At 44.1% G+C, this 21,082-nt stretch overlaps 1 protein-coding gene across 5 annotated transcripts in view; it reads left to right on the plus strand.

Moving 5' to 3' along the window:
- LOC119849405 (zinc finger protein 300-like) overlaps positions 1-20,153 on the plus strand; it is a 36,893-nt gene extending 16,740 nt beyond the window's left edge. For 4 of the 5 annotated variants that reach the window (XM_043503873.1, XM_043503874.1, XM_038386484.2 and 1 more), the window contains 2 exons: positions 13,517-13,630; positions 13,995-20,153. In XM_043503873.1, coding sequence (XP_043359808.1) covers positions 13,517-13,630; positions 13,995-15,043 — 1,163 coding nt within the window. In that variant the 3' untranslated portion in view covers positions 15,044-20,153. The remainder of the gene's footprint in view (positions 1-13,516; positions 13,631-13,994) is intronic. The other variant, XM_043503876.1, reaches the window with a different exon arrangement.
- The last annotated feature ends 929 nt before the right edge of the window (positions 20,154-21,082 follow it).

Genomic DNA, 21,082 nt, shown 5'->3' on the forward strand with positions numbered 1-21,082 from the left:
CTTTGTATACATTTACTGACACAACTTACAACACTCAGCACTGAAATGGGGCAGACGAGGTCCCTTGGGGTTCACATGCCCCTCTCTTCATACCACACTCACAGCTCTGCCAAGCTTCTCCAGTTAATCCCTCACTATTCATTTACAGCTACAGCTGACAAAATGCACATTGCTGGAGTGCATGCTGATAAATGCTGGTGTGACCCGGGGTGCCTAGCATAGCCCTCACTGAAAATGTCAAGGTCAGGGCAGGCTGCAAAAAGAAAAGCATATTGTCCCAGAACTGATGGTCAACACTGAAGTTAGACTCACCAACCAGTCACAATCTGTACTCCGGATCACCTACAAAAACAAATCAAACATCCCCCTTTGTTGCATTCCAGTTCTCTGGCTCCCAATCAGCACCTAGGTCCAGTACAGTGATAAATTATTTAAAAACTCTGCTCACTATACAAAATGTTCTTCTGAACCCGAAAGGGCCAGCCACATTGCCAGGACAGTATTAAGCTGGATCTTACACAAACTACCACACTGTCAGCCCAGAGTCACTCAGTACCATGCAGGAGTACCGCAGGAGTCCAGGCCAGAGTCTGCAAACTGGTCTTAGAGCACTTTGAAATATTGCTCTTAATCTAGAAATATTGGTATCAATGCAAAACTTCCAAAGGAACTGCCACAGTATGAAAGAAAGCTGTCAGTGGTGAGGCTGAAACTGAAAAGTATGGTGTAGCTTAGGTTCAATGGCCACAGCATGCATGTCTCTTTGAGCCAGCCAATTATTGTGAGAACAGATTGCTGGAACCCCTCGGGACCCAAGAGTTCTGAAGGAACTCAAATGTGAAATTGCAGAACTAACAACTGTTGTATGTAACCTATCATTTAAGTCAGCTTCTGTACCCAATGACTGGAAGATAGCTAATGTGATGAAATTTTTTTAAAGAAGGCTCCAGAGGCAATCCCAGCAATTACAGGCTGATAAGCTTAACTTCAGTACCATGCAAATTGGTTGAAACTATAGTAAAGAACAGAATTATCAAACATATAGATGTAAATGATTTGCTGGGGGAAGAGTCCACATGATTTTTGTAAAGGGAAATCATGCCTCACCAATCTACTAGAGTTCTTTGAGGGGGTCAACAAGCATGTGGACAAGGGTGATCCAGTGGATATAGTGTACTTAGATTTTCAGAGAACCTTTGACAAGGTCCCTGTCACAGGGCAAGTACACCCTGTCCCCCTTTGGGGTGGGGCAAGGATGTCGCAGTCCTGCGATTAAGGCCGTCTGCCTGCCCTCGCTGTCAGGGCAATACAGCTTAATGGTCAGAGTCAGTACAGTCAGCCTTGATGTCAGGACAGTATGGCCTAATGGCCACAGTCAGTATGGCTGATCACCTCAACATGGTTATGCAGCGTGGCAGCCAGAGTCAATAAGGCTGCCCTCCTCAACAGGGCTATGCATCCTAATGGTCAGAGTCGTGGAAGTGGGTCACTACCCTGGGGGTGAGGGTTTGGCAGCCAGAGTAGGGAGACCTGGGCCCTCCCTCTCCACAGGGTCCCAGCTCAGGGCCCTGGCAGTGGCAAGCATGCATGCCACTGAGTCAGCAGGGATTTGGCCGAAACACTCTGACTCAAGATCTAATTCACTAACTGGTCCACTGTCAAGTTACCCTGGGCTACTTCCTTCCCTTTTCCCCGATGCTGTGGTCTGGACATCTTCAGAGTCTCTGGGTTGCTCAGCCTGCACTGCTCCTGGTGGCTGTGGCCTCCCTTGGGCATCCGCAGGTATCTGGGCATCTGCTGGGGTCTCAGCACCTCTGGCTCCCATGGCCTGGGAGTCCAGCTGCTCCCAGGCTGCAGCCTGCGAGGTGCGTCCTCTCTCTCTGGCAATCCACCTAGAATGAGCTGGGATGCTCCCTTTTATACTGCAGCAATTGTTATAGGATGCCCAGCCATGGCAAAGGATTGTGGTTTCCTCTGCTCAAAGCATGGGGTTAACTCTTTCCTGTCCAGTGCGGAGCAAGTATACCCTGCAACAATCCTTCACCAAAGTCTCTTAAGCAAAGTAAGTTGTCATGAGATAAGAGGGAAGGTTCTCTCGTGGATTGGTAACTAGTTAAAAGATAGGAAACAAAGGGTAGGAATAAATGGTCAGTTTTCAGAATGGAGAGAAGTAAATAGTGGTGTCCCCAGGGTCTGTACTGGGACCAGGCCAATTCAACATATTCATAAATGATCTGGAAAAAGGGGGTAAATGGTGAGATTTGCAGATGATACAAAACTACTCAAGATAGTTAAGTCCCAAGCAAACTGCTAAGAGCCACAAAAGGGATATCACAAAACTGGGTGACTGGGCAACAAAATGGCAGACAAAATTCATTGTTGATAAATGCAAAGTAATGCACATTGGAAAACATAACCCCAACTGTACATATAAAATGATGGGGTCTAAATTAGCTGTTACCACTCAAGAAAGAGATCTTGGAGTCATTGTGGATAATTCTCTAAAAACATCCTTTCAATGTTCAGCGGGAGTCAAAAAAAGCGAACAGAAAGTTGGGAATCATTAAGAAAGGGATAGAAAATAAGACAGAAAATATCATATTGCCTCTATATAAATCCATGGTCCACCCACATCTTGAATACTGCGTACAGATGTGGTAAATATATATATATATGAATTGGAAAAGGTACAAAAAAGGGCAACAAAAATTATTAGGGATATGGAACACCTTCCATATGAGGAGAGAGTAATAGAACTGGGACTTTTCAGCTTGGAAAAGAGACAATAAGTAGGGGGATATGACTGAGGTCTATAAAATCATGACTGGTATGGACAAAGTAAATAAGGAAGTGTTATTTACTTCTTTTCATAACGCAAGAACTAGGGGTCACCAAATGAAATGAATAGACAGCAGGTTTAAAACAAACAAAAGGAAGTATTTTTTCACACAATGCACAGTCAACCTGTGGAACTCTTTGCCAGAGGATGTTGTGAAGGCCAAGACTATAACAGGGTTAAAAAAGTACTAGATAAACTCATGGTAGATAGGCTATGCTGTGAAGTGTCCCTAGCCTCTGTTTGCCAGAAGCTGGGAATGGGCAGCAGGAGATGGATCACTTAGAATCATAGAATATCAGGGTTGGAAGGGACCTCAGGAGGTCATCTAGTCCAACCCCCTACTCAAAGCAAGACCAATCCCCAACTAAATCATGCCAGCCAGGGCTTTGACAACCTGACCTTAAAAACCTCTAAGGAAGGAGATTCCACCACCTCCCTAGGTAACCCGTTCCAGTGCTTTACCATCCTCCTAGTGAAAAAGTTTTTCCTAATATCCAACCTAAACCTCCCCCACTGCAACTCTAGACCATTGCTCCTTGTTCTGTCATCTGCTACCACTGAGAACAATCTAGATCCATCATCTTTGGAACCCCCTTTCAGGTAGCTGAAAGCAGCTATCAAATCCCCCCCTCATTCTTCTCTTCTGCAGACTAAATAATCCCAGTTCCTTCAGCCTCTCCTCATAAACCATATCTTCCAGCCCCCTAATCATTTTTGTTGCGCTCCGCTGGACTCTTTCCAATTTTTCCACATCCTTCTTGTAGTGTGTGGCCCAAAATTGGACACAGTACTCCAGATGAAGCCTCACCAATGTCAAATAGAGGGGAACAATCACGTCCCTCAATCTGCTGGCAATGTTCCTACTTATACAGCTCAAAATGCCGTTAGCCTTCATGGCAACAACGGCACACTGTTGACTCATATACAGCTTCTCATCCACTCTAACCCCTCCGTCCTTTTCTGCAGAACTGCTGCCGAGCCACTCGGTCCCTAGGCTGTAGCAGTGCATGGAATTCTTCCATCCTAAGGGCAGGACTCTGCACTTCTCCTTGTTGAACCTCATCAGATTTCTTTTGGCCCAATCCTCTAATTTGTCTAGGTCCCTCTGTATCCTATCTCTACCCTCCAGCATATCTACCACTCCTCCCAGTTTAGTGCCATCTGCACACTTGCTGAGGGTGCAGTCCACGCCATCCTCCAGATCATTAATGAAGATATTGAACAAAACCGGCCCCAGGACCGACCCTTGGGGCACACCGCTTGATACTGGCTGCCAACTAGACATGGAGCCATTGATCACTACCTGTTGAGCCCAACAATCTAGCCAGCTTTCTATCCATCTTATAGTCCATTCATCCAGCTCATGCTTCTTTAACTTGCTGGCAAGAATACTGTGGGAGACCATATCAAAAGCTTTGCTAAAGTCAAGGAATAACATGTCCACTGCTTTCCCCTCATCCACAGAGCCAGTTATCTCATCAAAGAAGGCAATTAGGTTAATCAGGCATGACTTCCCCTTGGTGAGTCCATGCTGACTGTTCCTGATCACCTTCCTCTCCTCTAAGTGCTTCAGAATTGATTCCTTGAGGACTTGCTCCATGATTTTTCCAGGGACTGAGGTGAGGCTGACTGGCCTGTAGTTCCCCGGATCCTCTTTCTTCCCTTTTTTAAAGATGGGCACTACATTAATCCTTTTCCCGTCTTCCAGTACCTCCTGCTGATCGCCGTGAGTTTTCAAAGATAATGGCCAATGGCTCTGCAATCGCACCCGCCAACTCCTTTAGCACCGTTGGATGCAGCGCATCCAGCCCCATGGACTTGTGCTTGTCCAGCTTTTCTAAATAGTCCTGAACCACTTCTTTCATAGATTCATAGATACTAAGATCAGAAGGGACCATTCTGATCATCTAGTCCGACCTCCTGCACAGCGCAGGCCACAGAATCTCACCCACCCACTCCTACAAAAAAAAACCTCACCTATGTCTGAGCTATTGAAGTCCTTAAATCATGGTTTAAAGACTTCAAGGAGCAGAGAAGCCTCCCTCAAGTCACCCATGCCCCATGCTACAGAGGAAGGCGAAAAACCTCCAGGGCCTCTCCAATCTGCCCTGGAGGAAAATTCCTTCCCGACCCCAAATATGGCGATCAGCCAAACCCTGAGTATATGGGCAAGATTCACCAGCCAGATACCCAGGAAAGAATTTTCTGTAGTAACTCAGATCCCATCCATCTAATATCCCATCTCAGGGGATTAGTCCTATTTACCCTGAATATTTAAAGGTCAATTACTTACCAAAATCCCATTATCCCATCATACCATCTCCTCCATAAACTTATCAAGTAGAATCTTAAAGCCAGATAGATCTTTTGCCCCCACTGCTTCCCTTGGAAGGCTATTCCAAAACTTCACTCCTGTGATGGTTAGAAACCTTCATCTAATTTCAAGTCTAAACTTCCTGGTGGCCAGTTTATACCCATTTGTTCTTGTGTCCACATTGGTGCTGAGCTGAAATAATTCCTCTCCCTCTCCTGTATTTATCCCTCTGATATATTTATAGAGAGCAATCATATCTCCCCTCAACCTTCTTTTAGTTAGGCTAAACAAGCCAAGCTCCTTAAGTCTCCTTTCATAAGACAAGTTTTCCATTCCTCGGATCATCCTAGTAGCCCTTCTCTGTACCTGCTCCAGTTTGAATTCATCCTTTTTAAACATGGAAGACCAGAACTGCACACAGTATTCTAGGTGAGGTCTCACCAGTGCCTTGTATAATGGTACTAAAACCTCCTTATCCCTACTGGAAATGCCTCTCCTGATGCATCCCAAAACCGCATTAGCTTTTTTCACAGCCATATCACATTGGCAGCTCATAGTCATCCTATGATCAACCAATACTCCAAGGTCCTTCTCCTCTTCCGTTACTTGTAATTCATGCGTCCCCAACTTATAACTAAAATTTTTGTTATTAATCCCTAAATGCATAACCTTACACTTTTCACTATTAAATTTCATCCTATTACTATTACTCCAGTTTACAAGGTCATCCAGATCCTCCTGTATAATATCCCGATCCTTCTTTGAATTGGCAATACCTCCCAGCTTTGTATCATCTGCAAACGTTATTAGCACACTCCCACTTTTTGTGCCAAGGTCAGTAATAAAAAGATTAAATAAGATTGGTCCCAAAACCGATCCCTGAGGAACTCCACTGGTAACCTCCCTCCAACCTGACAGTTCTCCTTTCAGTAGGACCCGTTGCAGTCTCCCCTTTAACCAATTCCTTATCCACCTTTTGATGTTCATATTGATCCCCATCTTCTCCAAGTTAACTAATAATTCCCCATGTGGCACGGTATCAAATGCCTTACTGAAATCTAGGTAAATTAGATCCACTTCATTTCCTTTATCTAAAAAATCTGTTACTTTTTCAAAAAAGGAGATTAGGTTGGTTTGGCATGATCTACCTTTTGTAAAACCATGTTGTATTTTGTCCCATTTACCATTGACTTCAATGTCCTTAACTAATTTCTCCTTCAAAATTTTTTCCACGACCTTGCATATTACAGATGTCAAACTAACTGGCCTGTAGTTACCCGGATCACTTTTTTTTCCTTTCTTAAAAATAGGAACTATATTAGCAATTCTCCAATCATTCGGTACTACTCCTGAGTTTACAGATTCATTAAAAATTCTTGCTAATGGGCTTGCAATTTCAGGTGCCAATTCCTTTAATATTCTTGGATGAAGATTATCTGGGCCCCCCGATTTAGTCCCATTAAGCTGCTTGAGTTTCACTTCTACCTCAGATATGGTAATATCTACCTCCATATCCTCATTCCCATTTGTCATGCTACCATTATCCCTAAGATCCTCTTTAGCCTTATTAAAGACTGACGCAAAGTATTTGTTTAGATATTGGGCCATGCCTAGATTATCTTTAACCTCCACTCCATCCTCAGTGTTTAGCGGCTCCACTTCTTCTTTCTTAGTTTTCTTCTTATTTATATGGCTATAGAACCTTTTACTATTGGTTTTAATTCCCTTTGCAAGGACCAACTCTACTCGACTTTTAGCCTGTCTCACTTTATCCCTACATGTTCTGACCTCAATTAGGTAACTTTCCTTTCTGATCCCTCCCATCTTCCACTCCCTGTATGCTTTCTGCTTCTTCTTAATCACCTCTCTAAGATGCTTGCACATCCAGCTTGGTCTACAACTCCTTCCTATGAATTTTTTCCCCTTTCTTGGGATACAGGCTTCCGATAGCTTCTGCAGCTTTGATTTAAAGTAATCCCAGGCCTCCTCTACCTTTAGATCCATAAGTTCTTCAGTCCAATCCACTTCCCTAACTAATTTCCTTAATTTTTGAAAGTCAGCCCTTTTGAAATCAAAAACTCTAGTTGCAGATTTATTTTTGTTAATCCTTCCATTTAGTTTGAACTGAATTAGCTCATGATCACTTGAGCCAAGATTGTCCCCTACAACCATTTCTTCTATGAGGTCCTCGCTACTCACCAAAATTAAATCTAAAATGGCATCCCCTCTAGTCGGTTCAGCAACTACTTGATGAAGGAATCCATCAGCTATCGCATCTAGGAAAATCTGAACCCTATTATTATTACTAGCACTGGTCCTCCAGTCTATATCTGGGAAGTTAAAGTCTCCCATGATCACGCAGTTTCCATTAGTATTTACTTTATTAAAAACATTAAAAAAGGCTCTATCCATATCCAAATTAGATCCCGGAGGTCTATAGCACACCCCAAGCACTAGCACTCATAGGAGAGGCTTTACTAGTTATCTTCCCCAATGTAATTTTTGCCCATACGGACTCTGTCTTATCCATTGCATCGCTTCTTATTTTTTTACATTCTACCTCATCATTGATATACAATGCTACTCCACCACCTTTACCTTTGTTTCTGTCTTTCCTAAACAGCACATACCCTTCAATACCTGTAGTCCAGTCATGACTACTATTCCACCATGTTTCTGTTATCCCTATAATATCTGGTTTCACTTCCTGCACCAGTAGCTCTAGTTCCTCCATTTTGTTACCTAGGCTCCTCGCATTGGTGTACAAACATCTTAATTTTTGCTGTTTGGCCTCGCTCACATTTTCTACCCTATTAGGCACAGTCATTCTACAGCCAGTATAACCTATTACACTAGTATCCACACCGCCCTCGCTCCTTATATACATTCTCCTACCCACGGCTGTATCCTTTTTTACTTTGTCTTCTTCCCTCTGAATGCTAAAATCGGGCGTGGAGATTACCTGGACATCTCCCAACCATCTCCCCCTAATTCCTAGTTTAAAGCTCTCTTTATCAGTTGTGCCAGACTCCATCCTAGAAGTCTATTTCCTTCCCTACTCAGATGAAGTCCATCCCGAGAGAACTGTCCTCTGTCCGTGAATGCCTCCCAGTAGCCATACATCCCAAAGCCCTCCTTATAGCACCACTGCCTAAGCCATCTGTTGACAGTCATAATCTTGTCACACCTTTGTTGCCCTTCTCTAGGAACAGGAAGGATCCCACTAAAGATCACCTGAGCCTCAATTTCCTTAAGCGTCTTCCCCAGCCTAGCATAGTCTCCCTTAATACTTTCCAGCGAGAATCTAGCTGTATCATTTGTTCCCAGATGAAGGATAATTAGGGGATTCTTTCCCGCTCCCTTTTCAACCTCAGATCTACATCCCGTATCTTAGCACCCGGAAGACAGCACACCCTTCTATTCTCTGGATCAGCTCTAGTTACAGGCCTGTCTGTTCTTCTCAATAAAGAGTCCCCTATCACATAGACCTGCCTTTTCCTGGTGACAGTGCTATTTTCCAGTCTCTCCCCTCTTCCCTCTGGCTGCAAGTTCTTTCCATTCCTATTTTCCCTTATAATCCTCTTCAACCCATCCTGTATCCTCCTGGGGCTCATATTTGGTGTAGTCTCCCTTGACTCTTCTGCTTTTCCTATAGGACTAGCCTCTCTTCTCTTCTTCCTTACCCTTCCACCTTCAACAAGTACCTGCTGAGCCCCTTCTTCATTTTCCAACTCTGCAAACCTGTTCCTAAGCTCTATTTCTCCTTCACTAGCCCGTCTTTTCCTCTGCCTGGTCCTTTTAGTCACATGCTTCCACTGACCACTTTCCTCACCCAGTCTCCCCTCAAAATTCCCCAGCCCTGCTTCCATCTGTGAGTCTGAGCTTTTCCCTTCAGATACCTCATATCTTTGCTCCATCATCTGCTCAAACCCCTTCCTAAACTCAACGAGACTTTCCACCTGCATCTCCAAACCTCGGATCTTTTCCTCCATCAGCTCTATCAGACGGCATTTCATGCAGAAAAAACTCTTACCAGGTCCCCCTCCAGGATCATGTACATACCACAGCTTCCACATCCAGTCATCCTCAATGTGTCTTTCACTACAGGAGTCACTCCCACAGCTGCCTCCGTATCTGTCATCGCCTTCCCACCTAAGTCCTGTTAATCTGGGAAACACAAGTCACACCAAAAACAAGACCACCCCCCCCAGAAAAAGCAAACCCCAAACAAGCACCACAATACAAACTCCCCTTTCAAACTCCCACTCAAACTCCCCTGTTTAGAGCTCTATTTGCTAGCTCCTGTGCCACTGCAGCTGTCTTTCTCCACAGAGGCCTGGTCACCTTCTCCCCATACTGTGCTGCCCAGTGCAGTAGTCTGGGAGCTGACCTTGTTCATGAAGACAGAGGCAAAAAAAGCATTGAGTACATTAGCTTTTTCCACATCCTCTGTCACTAGGTTGCCTCCCCCATTCAGTAAGGGGCCCACACTTTCTTTGACTTTCTTCTTGTTACTAACATATCTGAAGAAACCCTTCTTGTTACTCTGAACATCCCTTGCTAGCTGCAACTCCAAGTGTGATTTGGCCTTCCTGATTTCACTCCTGAATACCTGAGCAATATTTTTATCCTCCTTCCTGGTCACTTGTCCAAGCTTCCACTTCTTTCTTTTTTGTGTTTAAGATGAGCAAGGATTTCACTGTTAAACCATGCTGGTCGCCTGCCATATTTACTATTCTTTCTACACATTGGAATGGTTTGCTCCTGCAATGTCAATAAGGATTCTTTAAAATACAGCCAGCTCTCCTGGACTCCTTTCCCCCTCATGTTATTTTCCCAGGGGATCCTGCCCATCAGTTCCCTGAGGGAGTCAAAGTCTTCTTTTCTGAAGTCCAGGGTCTGTATTCTGCTGCTCTCCTTTCTTCCTTTTGTCAGGATCCTGAAATTGACCATCTCATGGTCACTGCCTCCCAGGTTCTCATCCACTTTTGCTTCCCCTACTAATTCTTCCCGGTTTGTGAGCAGCAGGTCAAGAAGAGCTCTGCCCCTCGTTGGTTCCTCCAGCCCTTGCCCCAGAAAATAGTTGGGTTCCCACTATGTTCTGCTCCCCTTGGCTTGATGATTATCTCTTCTGTTCATTCCCTCTGAAGCACCTGACACTGGCCACTGTCAGAAGAAAGGGCTAGATTGAATTGGTCTGACCCAGTATGGCTGTTCTTAATGTTTTTGTGTTCTTAGCAGCGCCTTAGTCTTGCTTCACATGTGCATTTCTATTTCTTCTACTTGTCTATTTGGCTGATGCTAATCTGAAGTTCCAGTCTCTTTAGTTATTTACTTTTTCAATTTTGCTCTCCCAGAAAGACAGTAGGTACTATGTGCAGCTGAGATTAATGCCAAGTGGTTGAGATGAATCAGGGGACAATTAGCCATACTTTGAGCCCCAGGTCTGTACAGAAAAGTGACTTTGGAAACAGCTTCTTTTGGTGAGAACTTTTTCTCAGGTACCTCTTCATCAAATAATCTCATATATGGCCCACTAACCATGCCCCTCATCCCCATGAGGAGCAGCAAATGTCAAGATAATCTGAGTAAGCATGTGCATTTTAGAGTGATTTGAATGATCTGAACCATAACAATAGAGCTGGTGGATGACTCAGCTTCCCCTCTGACTTTGCTTTTTTACCCACTGGGTGTGATGGAGTTAATTCCTCCTCTGGGAGAGGGGAAATAATGGCTGTTGGAGTAATGGAAGTCTATGCAGTTTGGCATAGATACACTTTCAAGAACTGTGCCCTGGAGAGACAATGGGAGACCCAAGGACTGGACATAGACTCATAATACCTGGGAGCCAAGGGTGTTCCCAGAATTTGGGAACCTAGCGGGACTGCAATTTGGCATAAAGGGATTAGTTGTGAACAGACGGAGCTTTAAGGTTGATATTGTCCAGGGCAGAGAGACTGAGACAGGGAGAGATGAAATGGAGGAGTCTTTGGGAAAGCTGGGCAGATGATTCTGATAAAATGAGCTTTTTATTAAGTTTTGCTTTACCAGACTAACCTAAGAATCATCAAATATATTCCAGCTATGTCTGGCACACTAAAGGCTGGGGCATATCACACCTAGTCAATCTAGGACAGAGCCCTCTCTTTGAATCCCTCCACTTGCTGCCCCTTCTCTAGCATATCAGACAAGTTGCTTATCTTCACTCCTAGAACCCGTCCCAGCCTTTCCCCTCCTGACATGTCAGCTCTTGTTCTGTGTTGAGATGCTGACTCCCACCTCCAGACAGCCCGTGATGCCAACCTCCATCACCCACTTGTTACCTTTTCAAACAATTCTCTTCATGCCTTCTCCCATGTTGCTCCTTGTGCTTTGAGTGGAGCTGCCCATGCACATCCCACAAACTATCTCAGTTTCCTCCTTCCCAACCCTCCTTAACATTCTCCTTCTCCGTGATGCCTACAATGACATTACAACATCTAGACCCCTAGTGACCAACATTGTCCTATTTGTTTCCTTGTGTTCACCATCTGTCTGTCTCCATCTGTCTCTGGTCCCGTTCTTGGCTAGTCAGCTCTTTTGGGGCAGAGACTGTCCTTTTGTTCTCTGTAGAATGTTTAGCACAATTGGATCCTAATCCATGGGGATGCCATGGAGTAGGCGATGTACGAATTTTGGGACCATGGACCAATCTTCTTCCCTTCCTACTTGTTTTCCTTTAAGCCCCCTATTAAACTAAACCAACTTATTCCCATGGTAAATATCCCAATATCCAGGTCATCATGCAGTATTCATCAATATTCCCCAGCTCCAGTGCCGTCACAGCAAGTTGGAGGAATTGGACCAAGGGGCGCCTGCAGTGTGTGGGGTCAATGGCAGATAAGGAAAGGAAGGTTTTGGGGGTCAAAGCTAGGGGGATCCTAGCCTATTAACACAGAACCCCTGCCCACACCCTTTTGATTTAGAGCCTGCATTCCATTCTTATTACAGTCCAGTTTCACTTTATTTTACATATCTTTTTCAAATGTTATTTTCACTTTCTCCTCTCTCTGCTACTTAGTGCTTCCCCCCGTGGGCCTCCCCCCCAACACACACATCTCTTCCCTACACCCTGTGACCCAGCCACCATTCCTGACATCTTCTGTTCCTCACAGCAGCAGAACGACCCATCCCTGGCACAAATGTGCACTTTCTTGATGATGTCATTGGTTGGTAGTGCAACTTCTGGGGACTCATCTGCAGCATCCACAATCAGTCTTCCCTGTAGGCTTCTTGGATCTTTGAATCAGTCCCTCCTAAAGTCACATGGCCTGATTCATCATTTTCACATTCTCCTTTTCCAGAGGAAGTAGAATCTGTTGTTTCTGAGTTATTGAAACTAATTCTGTAGACCTAACCACACTCTGGGAGATATTCATACTCCGTTCTGCTACACCTGACTTGCTAGATTCCCTACTTCCTTAGAATGTGCTTTCCATACATATAATACTAAGGTTAAGATTCTGTCATGGTTATTTTTAACAAAAGTCATGGGCAAGTCCCAGGCAATAAACAAAAAATCACAGAAGCCTGTGACCTGTCCCTGACTTTTACTAAAAATAACTGACAAAATGTGGAGGGAGGAGGGTTCAGCACCCATCATTGCTGGGGGTCCGTTTACCGTGGCTCTTCCCCCCCCACCCCCCCCACGGCCACCAGTGGTGTCTCAGAGCGCCAGAGTTCCCCTTGCCACCTGTGGTGGCTGGTAAGCTGCGGGATCTGCCCACGGTGGCTGGGGAGCTGTGGGGTTCCCCTTGCCATCCCTGGTGCTGGGAACTGCGGGGGTCCCTCTGACAGCTCCTGCCCCGTCACCCCAGGGCTGAAGCAGAAAATGTTATGGAGATCTCTGAAATTCATGGATTCCGTGACTGCGGTGACAAAATCTTAGCCTTAATAATACCCCTGACATACTGCATTCTGGGACATGACAGCTCCCTGCTGTTCCTTACTGTGCTGAACCCCACAAACCCATGCTCACCAGTTCTAGCTTCTTGTGACTTTTATTGTCTCTGGTTTTCTCTCCACCAGTAAGAAGCATTTCTAGGGGGATTTTCTTTCTTTCTGGAGTCTTCACTGTCAGGGACAGGGAGTTACCTTACCTGGGTTTTAGGAGCACCTTTGATGTTGACTGTCTAGCTGTGTATGTTCCCAGCAGAGATGGGGTTAGTTAAGTCCCTCAGAAGCAGAGAGTCTAGCTCATCTGGGGAGCTGGCTTTGGTTTTTTACTGCCTTAAAATGAGCTGGGTTTAAAACAATACAACATTTCTTTGTGACAAATGTGCCATGAATTCATCTGATCTCACTTGTTTTCTTCCCCTGAGCAGAGTTTCCAGTTTCCAAACCTGATGTGATCTCCCAGCTGGAACAAGGGGATGAGCCATGGGTCTCAGACCTCCAGGGCTCAGAGGAACAAGAGATCCTGAGAGGTGCCTGCACAGGTGAAGAAACATTAAACCTACTTAAAACTTTCAGTGCCTGAAGGAAAGAGCTGGGATTCCCTACCTTGTGAACACTCTCAGTCCAGGATTGTCCCCAGCGGGTGCAATGTCTTCTGGGCAGAGATCTCTCATGGCTTCCTACCTATCCTGGCTGACACCTGGCAGTAGTTCCTTCCCTGACCTCCCTTCATCCTGAGTGTTTGAATAGGATGTGGAAACAGAATTGATCCCCTCCGCTTTCCCTTAAGGGGAAGAGTTTGGGGGAATCACTTCCTGATTTTTTTCCCCATTTCTCCAGCACTTATTTTGGTTTCCTCTCCTCTTTCCCATTCTTACATCTGAGGTTTTTCTCTCTCTATCCCAGCAGGTGGTGGGATGGTGAGTGATAATGAGAAGCAGAATCCTCAGCAGAAGGCGGCTGAGCATGTGGACCTGCACGGGGTATTGTTGCAAAGATCCAAACAGAATGTGTCCAGGAGTCATGAGCAGCAAAAAAGTTGGGAGAGTCAGCACAGACCAGAGAGGCAGCAGGGAAATCCGCCAGAAGAGAAAGTGAGTAAATCCATTAATATTCAGGGAACTCATAAGGACCTCAAGGGAACCACAGGTCAGCACAGAATCCTCACAGAAGAGAGAAAAAACACATGCACTGAGTGTGGGAAAAACTTCCATAGATGTGCAGACCTTATTAATCATGAGAGAATCCACACAGGAGAGAGACCCTATGAATGTAGTCAGTGTGGGAAAACATTCACTCAAAGTTCAGCTCTTACTAGGCATCGGAGAATCCATACAGGGGACAGACTCTATGAATGCTGTGAATGTGGGAAAAACTTATCTGACAGATCAACCCTTATTCAGCATCAGAGAATCCACACAGGGGAGAGACCATATAAATGCAGTGAATGTGGGAAAAGCTTCACTGACAGGTCAGGCCATATATATCATCAGCGAATCCACACGGGGGAGAGACCCTATAAATGCGGTGAGTGTGGGAAAACCTTCATTCAGCGCACAACCCTTGTTACACACCAGCGACTTCACACAGGAGAGAGACCCTATGAATGCCATGAGTGTGGGAAAAGCTTCACCTGCAGCTCAACCCTTGTTACACATCAACGAATCCATACCGGGGAGAGACCCTATGAATGTTATGAGTGCGGAAAAAGCTTCACTCAGAGCTCAGCCCTTATTACGCATCAGAGAATCCACAGTGGAGAGAGACCATATGAATGCAGTGAGTGCGGGAAAAGCTTCACTCAGAGCTCAGCCCTTATTACACATCAGAGAATCCACAGCGGAGAGAGACCCTACGAATGCTGTGAGTGCGGGAAATGCTTCACTCGGAGCTCCGTTCTTCTTTATCATCAGAGAATCCACAAGGGAGAGGAACACCATAAAAAACTTGTCTAGAGCCGACAAAATTTTTTATCTTTAATATTTTTGCTCATTCCCATAGTGAACTTTAAAGCTATTTGCACCATTTCCTTCACTGTGGTATTTCAGCTCCTCTAGGTGAGTTGTCTGTTTTTGCCTTCTTCAGCTCCACCCCTTTGGGGGTGAATCCCATGATCCTTTCTGTCAACTCCATAGTCCTATGCATCACTTTTCAATGGAGTTGGCTAGCTTGAGTTAGGTTTTTACATCATGATAGGTAACTGCTCTTTCAGAAAGGACATAATCTGGACACTGTACATGGGTTATCCTCATGTCCTGACCTAACCTCCTTTTCCAAGTCTAAGCAAGGATCAAATTTATACTCTTCTTTCCACTGCAAAATGATTGTTCGAGCCTCCAAATTCACCCTTGGGCACAGATTGTCTCATTCCTAGTTGTACATACATTGCCCTGGGGTGTGCTGAATAAGAATTGTTTTGGTATCCTTTTTCTCATATAAAATAGATTTAAATATAACAAAGAGCAGAAGCAGGAGTGGGCAGGGGGGAAGAGGGAAGTGTCATTTCAGGCTCTGGGACACGTGAAAAAGTTGGAGGGATTCTATGCTTCCCCATCACTCCAGCATTCTTACCTTCTGTCTGAGCTATGTAACGTTTATGTTCTTCACATTTTAGCTCTCCACTCCCAAAGTGTCATGTGAGTGTCTTCAGCTTTCATAGTTTCACAAATTTTAATGCCAGAAGGGACCATCGCGATCATCTTGTCTGATCTCTGCACATTGCAGGCCAGAGAAACCCATGCACTCACTCCTGTAATAGGCCCATAACTGCTGGCAAGTTAGTTAATCCACCGCCCTGAGAGGTGGTAGCCCTCCCACTGACATAGCACTGTCTACACAGGGGAGGAAGGGTATTACTATATCGCTCAGGGCTGTGGATTTACACCCCAATCAATGTAGTTATACCAATATTGGGCTGTAGTGTAGACCAGACCTAACTCTCCATTTGTAAGGTAGGTTCTCCATTCCTCCAATCATCCTAGTAGCCCTTTGTGATTGGGAATTGTCCTTTGATTTGTTTGATCCTAAATCAGACTCATTAGAGATGGAGGTGAAGTGTCACCAACCTGGAAGGGGAATCTGAATGGATTCCAAACACAGTGTGATGAGTCAGCATTGAAATCCCAGTTTCCATCTATGGGCAAAGTCACTCCTGAGGTTTTTCCCGCTGAGTTAGGATTGTTTGCAGGAGGAAATTTGGGCTGTTTTCCCTATTACAATGATGTTAAACCTTTAGTAAATAACATGACTAATAATAATGAAACTGCACTGGGTGAAGTAGGTTTGAACAGATCAGAGGAAAACAGAATGGGGAGAATCTCTTGTCCTGATTCTGAGTCATCAGATGTAACCTGCTCTGGAATTTCACTTTATATGAAATTTAAATTGTTTTATACCTCCTTGGGATGTGGGTTTTTCTTTCTTTCTGAAGTCTGTTTGGTTACGTAACTGGATATGAATTTTGTTTGACAGAATGTAGCTCAGATTTATTTTTGGGGACTTTGAGATAAATGATGATTTGCTAAAATAGGCAGGGATGGTGTCCTTAGCCTCTGTTTGCCAGAAGCTGGGAATGGGTGACAGGGGATCGATCATTTGGTGTTTACCTGTTCCGTTCATTCCCCCAAGGGCACCTGGCATTGGCCACTATCGGAAGACAGGATACTGGGCTCTGACCCGGTATGGCTGTACTTATATTCTTATGTTCTTACTTTATATTTTCCTTTTTCCCTACCCGTCCATGATGATATAGGGAAAGTTCCAGTCACCTGGAGAGCATACTCCAAGCTACTGGACATGCTAACAAAAAAAAGTAGCATTTTTAAATCTCCACTCTGAAACGGTGAACAACATCAGACTATGCAAAGGATGCAACTATCTGAAGTAACTGCATGTGATCACAGTAATATTCAGTAGTTTAGGTCAGTATAGTCTCAGATGATCTGGAATCAGAATTCCACCGTAAGTGACTTGAAACTAGCCAAAATACCCATGTATTTGATCCCCGAAGCAGCTGTGACTCAGGCCTTACAGAAGATTACTTATGAAGATATCTCCTGCATAATCAAATAACATGGGAGATATTGTCCCTAACTATGCAGATACAGAGGAAATAAGATTGGTGGGTTTTTTTGAACTCGCCCTTTGTAGGTGCTGTAAATGTGTATAAAAGTAAATCAGTTTTGAATGTGAGATAGTTGCAGAAAAGTATCTATTTTTAATAGAAATCCCACCTCTCCTAGTTTACAGAGATTCTGATCTAATTTAGACATGTGCCACCAGATTAAAGAAATACATTTGTCCTGTTTGGAGATGCCATCCTCACTAACACTGATGAAATATTGCATGGTTTGGTGAAGAATTCTACTCCAGAGAAGTATAAATTTACCCCAAACAAGGCCAAGGATTTGGCAAGAACTCAGGTAGATATAGCAGGTACCCGATGGTCAGATTTCACCCCCAAAAAGGAAGCTATGATAAACTATGATCCAGGTAAAATTGCTTTTAGAACACCCTTCACTACTTCAATGTCACTGATTACAGTTCCAGAGGATGCCATGGTTAGATTTGGAATTATTGCCCTTTTCCATTTGGATCCAAAGTGTCATAAGCTAAAGAGTAAAACTGTTGATATCTTCAGAGAACACTTCTTTCTTGTGGATCCCAGTCTCTTTTCCTGGTTGGGCAGCAAGGACTTCTGTGCTGTGCCAGTGATTGTAACCACCAAGGGAATGACTTTATCAGCTTCCAAGTTCAGAGTGCAGCATACACAAATGTTGTGTTCTGTTTCTGTGGTTTTGTCTCTTAGTTTTGCTCTTGTTTCTTATGCATTTGCATCACTTCTCCACCATCTCCTGCTACTCTGAAAGATTAAAAAGTGTGAAAATAGAGTACAAGTGTTTTTCCTTATGATGCAAACCTGCCCACCTAGTGTGAGACATCTTCCACCAACCCTTACAGCAGGTGATCCCCAGGTAAATGAACTCACACAAGTTAGAGACACCAATGTTGGGGAGAACCACAGCTTTACTCAAGGGTTCACTGGGTGGAAATGGGGAGTGAAAAGAAAAGTAAAACCTATAATAGGGTTTTGTAATCTTTGAATATGTTACTGTTGACAATGAAAATTAAATTAAACATGCAGTTAATTATTAGTTAGAGTAAGAGACTAATTATGTGATCATTCAAATTAGACTGGAAATTATCAGGTTTTTTTTTTAGAAATATAAGACATGGTGGCTAATCCTGAAAAAGCTTATTTGATGTAATTTACCCCCTTTGGACTAAAGAGTTCTGAATTAGTGTCAGTCTAAATATTGGGGTGGTGGAATATGTGAGAGATGTATATGAGATTAAAGACCTGGTATAGACTTCAGTTATTTCTATTTCAAATGAAATTTATTTTGATAAACTTTAAAGTAAATTTCTGTTAAGAGGAAAACTACTTAAGGAGATAAGTTTTACTTTAACCTTTTACTCATGGAGATTGTGAGGGTCACTGAGTTCCCCACTTCCCTTGTTTGCAAAGGAAAGATATGACATCTCTCATGATATAGCCACATTTATTTTTAAACTTGGTGATGGATGCATGATGCAATGAGTAGCTTTGCTGTTAAAATAACCTTCCAAATAGCTATTTTTATGGGTGCTGAGACACTTTGAACCCTGCGGTCAGTCTATGGAAACCTTTTCAAACTCATCTTGATGATCTTTCATTTTTGATATCTTTGGGTTTTGCACATTCATGCTGAATGTGGTTTGCCACAATACATATCTTGAGAAAAAGGCTGGGTTAAACGAGACTTTTCCAAACTTATGCTAGCCCAAGATCTGCCTCATTCCAACCAGATTGTCCACGTTGTTGGTATCTGAGGCATACTTCACACCTGATTTGCTCCGAGATCTTGGGGAGGCACTGTAAAGCGGGGTAAGCTAGAATCATCAACTGCAAAAATCAAGATAAAGGTTGAAGTCCTTCAACTTTCAGGTCAACAAGATATCTGAGAGAGACTGATGCCCTCTGGGGAGGGAAATCATGATATCAATGACAAGCTGTGCCAACATCGATTAGTCTCCCTGTACCTGGGAAAGTCTTCTACTACACATGAGTCGACAGAATAAGAGAGCTGGAGCGCTCCAACTCTGCTATTTTAGTAGTTTATTGTTCCTTTATTTTTTTTTCATTCATTTGTATAATCTGGGGTATGCCCCCCAACTTTCTATCATCCTAGGTGTGACAGGGTGGTTCAATGAATACATCTGTGTTGATCACCTGTAAAATCCACACTGGGAAGATGCCAGAAGGAAAAGTTCCCCACATCTTTTGTGTCGCAGTTGTTACATTTCCACTGACTACAGCCTTGATAAAGGCTGTATCTGTGTTGGAGTGGGAAGGAGAAGGATTTAGTCACACGACAGTGAAATCTGAGGTGGAAGCTTTAATTGGCTTTGAGTTTGTAGCTTAAATGTGAACAATCATTTGATATCAATATTGAAATATTCATTGGTTTCAGTGTGGCTTGAGCTACCAGGGTGAAGTTCTCTGACTGGGGTTTATGACTAAATGGACAGCCTTCTCACTGGATTACTCTTCTAAAATAGATGAGTTGTTTATCTGTTGTATTCATCTGAGGATTAGATTAAACTGATGACTTGATTCCAAAGCAATATCATTGTTCACTCCTTGATTTACTGGTTCAACTTGAACTTTGATAACTGTGTGTTCAACCCATAATAAGTTGAGTTACGTTTATCATAGTTTAGCCTTTGTGATGTATGTTCTTGATTTTCTTTGTTCTTTATAATAAAATGTCTCAAAGGGATGTTAAGTCATGTTTCTGTCAATAAACAATATAGGCAGAAATGTAGAGAATCTGGGTGGAGATAAAGTGGCCCACTTCGGAGCTGAATCTGCAACCTGTCGATTAACCCTTTGGTTTCCCACAGGAGAGCAGCTGAGGAGGGCATTGATCTCCGCTCCAGTTGCTCCTCAGGGGATTTGAAGCATTGCAAGGGAAAATGAGCTCCCCCACCTAGGCTTGTGGGAGTAGGGAATGGAGGTCAATGTGGCTGAGTGAGGAGGTGTCAGTTAGGTGGGGGTATTTCTGTGTAGGAGCAGAGAGACTTGCTCTGCTTCTCACTATCATGGGAAGGCCCACCCTGCACCTCCATCTGGATTGCCCTGGGGTTGTGCCTGGTCAGGACTGGATGAGGTTGGGGGGTCTGGTCTTCAGGGTTGGAAATGGATGTGGCGCTGGCAAGGTAAATGTATGTGTGTTAAAGGGGCCAATTGGGGCATTGCCATGAGTCTGTCCATCTGTATCCATCTGACTTTCCGCTGCTGATCTCCTTGGATTCCTTCACAGTGGGGAAGAGCTAGTGCCCAGATCTATGGAGAACCCATTTTCAAAGCACCAGTTTGAAAAACCCAGGAAGACCCAGACAGTGCCCAGCCCCTCTGCTCCCTGCTCCTTATGCAGCTCAGATGGGCTAAGAACCCTCCCTGACATCACAAAAGGACTGTAGGCTATCCAGGCAACCAGGTAAATAGATAATGAAACCCCGTCCCTAGGGGACTAGATTAGGGGGGCCTGGCTTGAGTCTGCCAGCCCCTTTGAGAGAGGAGTCACCTCCCCAAGTCCTGCTGATTTTCGTCTTCTTTCGGGGTTTCCTGACCTTAGGGGCCACTCCGTGCTGGGGGTTTGTCAGGTATCAAACAGTCTAATCTGGGGCTAGCAGAAAGGCAGAGAGATTATTGTAGAGCAGAAGCTTTGTCAGAAGCAGTCATCCTCATTCCATGTGCCGCACCAACCCATAGCGCTGCTGGATTTTCTTAGGAGATAAAGCCCCTCTTCATAACCAAAGACTCCCACAGAAAAGGGAACAGACATTTTAATGTGTCATTTCCTACATTTTTTTTTTAAGAAGACAAATTGAACAAAGAGAAATTCCAGCCTGGCGAGCTGTATTAACCCCACTTGTGTTGTCAGCAGGCC

Source organism: Dermochelys coriacea, chromosome 28 (assembly GCF_009764565.3).
Source record: "Dermochelys coriacea isolate rDerCor1 chromosome 28, rDerCor1.pri.v4, whole genome shotgun sequence".
NCBI classification, from domain to species: domain Eukaryota; kingdom Metazoa; phylum Chordata; order Testudines; family Dermochelyidae; genus Dermochelys; species Dermochelys coriacea.